Raw genomic sequence first — 3,805 nt, 5'->3', positions numbered from 1 at the left:
AGCAAGCAATGCAGGTGTAGAAAACAAAGGTTCATGTTTGATTCATGTTGCTTGCTGTATCCTATCAAGGACATACACAGGCAATCACACATGCACAAACACAGACACACACACACACACACACACACACACACACACACACACACACACACACACACACACACACACACACACACACCACACACACACACACACACATACACCTGCACAAATGATAAGTCAGCTTTCTTCCAAACATATTAAAATAGTTTATTTCATTTTTCATTTTAAACAAACCAAAGAGCTTCCTCTCCATCTCATGAGATAGTAGCCTATATGTCTGTATGTGTACAGGTCAGTGTCTGTGTCCTTCACCTGTCTGTCTATGTGTGGTGTGTATAATCAACCCAACCCTTTTTCTGTGTATGTGTGTAAACCTACATCTCTGTCCCTCTGAACCTGCATTGAGGATCTTGCTAAACTTATCATGAATTCACTCATGGAGCAAGAGCTGCTGTTCTGTGGAGAGTGGGCAGGGGGAGCTGTTTCACTTCTTGGTGAAGAACTCATTGCACATCATGGTGAGGCAGGCCACCAGTGTGACGTACTCCTGGAAGTCCACACTGCCATCTGAGTTAGCGTCCAGATCTTTGAAGATCTTGTCAACCTTTGCCTGGTCAGTGTTTTTCTGTTATAATGATCAGAGAGAGAGAGAGGTAATAGTGAGACTTTGATTTCAGAAGTTAAAACTAGAATCCACACAGTTGTTATTTGTTTATAAAGGTGTGAGAGATTAAGTTATTCTATTGGATGAGGCGGGTCATGTGTTTGTGATGTTCCAAGCAATTCAATATTTCAATAGTGTCTGTCTTTAGCAGTATTGTATTTGGTCGTGCTGCTAATAAAGCATGATTGAACTGAACTGTTCCTAGGATCCACTCACCCCCATGATCTCTCCAAGCTCAGCATTGAGCAGATCTTTGAGTTCTCCCTTGCTCAGGGTCGTCTTGTCGCCCTCCTTGCCAGAGTACTTGTGGAAGGCTGAGATGAGCAATGCCATAGCCTGCTGGACCTGTGACATGGTGACTACAACACACACACACAGAGAGAGAGAGAGAGAGAGAGAGAGAGAGAGAGAGAGAGAGAGAGAGAGAGAGAGAGAGAGAGGAGAGAGAGAGAGAGAGAGAGAGAGAGAGAGAGAGAGGTACAAGTATAGGTTATTAATTTGCAGTATTATCAGTGTTTTATTATGATAGCAGGATGCTGGTGGACATGATGTCCACGCACAGAGAGAGGAATGTTTGCTTACTCTGTATTCACAGTATAATACATCTAATATTATCAACATTATATGACATATTTGATTAATTTATTTGACTTTTTGAAATGTGAAATCCCAGAAAATAAGTTAAAGGGGTAAATGTCTTATTGTTGACTGAATAATCCAATTCGAATCTATTTTTATCTTACATCCGGATCACCATTCCAAGAAATAAAGTCATGTTGGCTTTGGTTTAATCATGTTTAAACATAAGGTTCAGGTTGAATAGAGGGTTTAAAGAATATTAACGCTTGTTGCACACGCAGCAAAGACTTAACTGCACACACACCACACCCCACTACTGCAAACAAGTTCTACATCTCTACCACAAAGGGAGGAAGAGGAAGAGAGGGGGAGGAGAGATGGAGAGCAACGCAACAGAGGCAATTAGAGAGGGAGAGAGGCGGAGAGAGGTAAGAGAGAGAGGCGGATATGGAGTGGAGAAAGGAAGAGAAGAGGGGGCTGAGTTGTTTAAACACAAACAGACATGGCTCTAGCCAACGCCCTTGCATGTCTCCCTCATTAACTCTGGGGGATTTTAAGGAGAGAAAGATAGAAAGTATATATATATAAAGAGAAAGATAGAGAGAGAGGGACAGACACATAGACAAAAAGACAGATGGGAGGACATTGGTGGGCAGGCTGAAAGCCGCGTTGGTAATTTCAGGCAAACGATAACATAGAAATCCCAGCACCTCCCCCTCCCCTCACCTGTCTCCACCCTCTTTCTATCTAGTTAGGTTAAGGTGTGTCTCTTCACTCTGTCCCTTCACATATCTCACCACTATATAGGGAGGTGGCTCGCTCTATTCTCTCTTTCTCTGCCTACCCATAGTCTAGTTCTTGAGTTTAAGGAAGCTTCTGTAAAGTAAATCCCTCATTTATCTGACCCTCCTCTCCAGTGTGACTTGCAGTAAGTGCGGTCAAATAAGGACGTTGAAGCAACCATACAGTATGAACATGGTAAGCACAACATTATAGTTGTAAGGAACAATCCCAGTCACTGTGGTGGACTCCACTGATCTCTCTCTGAGTCACTGTCTGCTGCCCCAGGACCAGCAGGCATCCAATGAGACACACCTTCTTAACCCCCCCCCCCCCCCCTGACTGCCCATCTGATAACTAGAAACACACTCTACTCACAGAATGGTCAGAGTGAGGGGAGAGAGAGTTTATGGTAATGACAGAGTGAAGGAAAGAGAGAGAGAGAGAGAGAGGGGGGGGGGTGGAGGATAGAAAGAGGTAGTGTTCTGCACTATGGAAGGATTGAGGGAGGAAGAGAGAGAGGGGAGGAGGAGGAAGAGAAGAGAGATTCTTTCATTTAAACTGCGTAGTGCTCTGAGTAGCACCCACACATGTTTGAATGGAAAGGCAGACAGAGTTACGCCCTCCGCAGAGCTCGGCTCAAGAGCACAAACAGTGTAGACAGGAGCTTACTAACTGTTGCAAAGCATATCCTGAAGTCATTCATACTTTTGCAGTCAAGTATAAAACATTAAACTACACACAATTGCAAATAAATGTTACAATCCCCCCATTGAGAATGTATAATTTGGCACATCTAACATATCAGAGACACACACAGCTAAAACAAACTGAAGCATTTTATCAGCGAGGCACTCAGGTACATGTTTTACTAGGTTTAGTTTTCACTCACCGAAGTTGTGCGAGGAGTTGGACAGTCAGAGAAAGAGAGAGAGAGAGAGTGAGGAAGAGAGGGATGGGCTGTTGGTTTTAAACATTGATTACCACACCCCACTCTCCCCTCCCCTTTCCTCTCCCTGTCCCTCTTGATCTGATGGAAATGGAAACTGCAATGTTCTGTTCTCTTCTTCATGTGAACTAGTTACTGAACAAATTATATTTTATTATATTAGATTTTCTAAAGTTAATGATTACTTCACATGACTGTATCACCATAGTAACCAAACAATAACAGAAAACATACAGAAAGGAGAAATCCCTGCATATGTCTAATGTCTTTGAAAGAGAGTGAATACCTCTTATTCTGACTGTAGTTATTCATCAAACTACTTTTCAGTTAAGAAGAATGTAGTAACACTGCAGCGTTCTCCAAACTGACCAAGCTTCTCCAAACTGGCAAAACTTCTCCAAACTGGCAAAACTTCTCCAAAGTGGTCAAGCTTCTCCAAACCGGAAAAACTTCTCGAAACTCGCTAAGCTTCTCCAAACCGGGAAAACATATCCAAACTGGCCAAGCTTCTCCAAACTGGAAAAACTTCTCCAAACTGGCCAAGCTTCTCCAAACTGGCCAAGCTTCTCATAACTGGAAAAGCTTCTCCAAGCTGGCCAAGCTTCTCCAAACTGGCCAAGCTTCTCCAAACTGTCCAAGCTTCTCCAAACTGGCCAAGCTTCTCCAAACTGGTCAAGCTTCTCCAAACCAGAAAAACTTCTCCAAACTGGCCAAGCTTCTCCAAACTGGCCAAGCTTCTCCAAACTGTTCAAGCTTCTACAAACCGGAAAAACTTCTCCGAACTGGCCAAG

General features: G+C 43.3%; 1 protein-coding gene across 1 annotated transcript; it reads right to left on the bottom strand.

The window, feature by feature from the left end:
• Positions 1-228: 228 nt before the first annotated feature.
• LOC109885908 (ictacalcin-like) lies at positions 229-3,139 on the bottom strand. The gene is made up of 3 exons (XM_031837424.1): positions 2,958-3,139; positions 923-1,065; positions 229-667 (listed from the first exon to the last, which is right to left on the bottom strand). Exons 2-3 carry the CDS (start codon positions 1,058-1,060, stop codon positions 527-529), a joined length of 279 nt encoding a protein of 92 aa, XP_031693284.1. The 5' UTR covers positions 1,061-1,065; positions 2,958-3,139; the 3' UTR covers positions 229-526.
• Positions 3,140-3,805: the final 666 nt, after the last annotated feature.

The sequence above is a fragment of the Oncorhynchus kisutch genome, linkage group LG2 (genome assembly GCF_002021735.2).
Source record: "Oncorhynchus kisutch isolate 150728-3 linkage group LG2, Okis_V2, whole genome shotgun sequence".
Classification (NCBI taxonomy): Eukaryota; Metazoa; Chordata; class Actinopteri; order Salmoniformes; family Salmonidae; genus Oncorhynchus; species Oncorhynchus kisutch.
The sequence above is the reverse complement of the archived record's forward strand: the minus strand, read 5'-3'. Positions and strand labels throughout refer to the sequence as shown.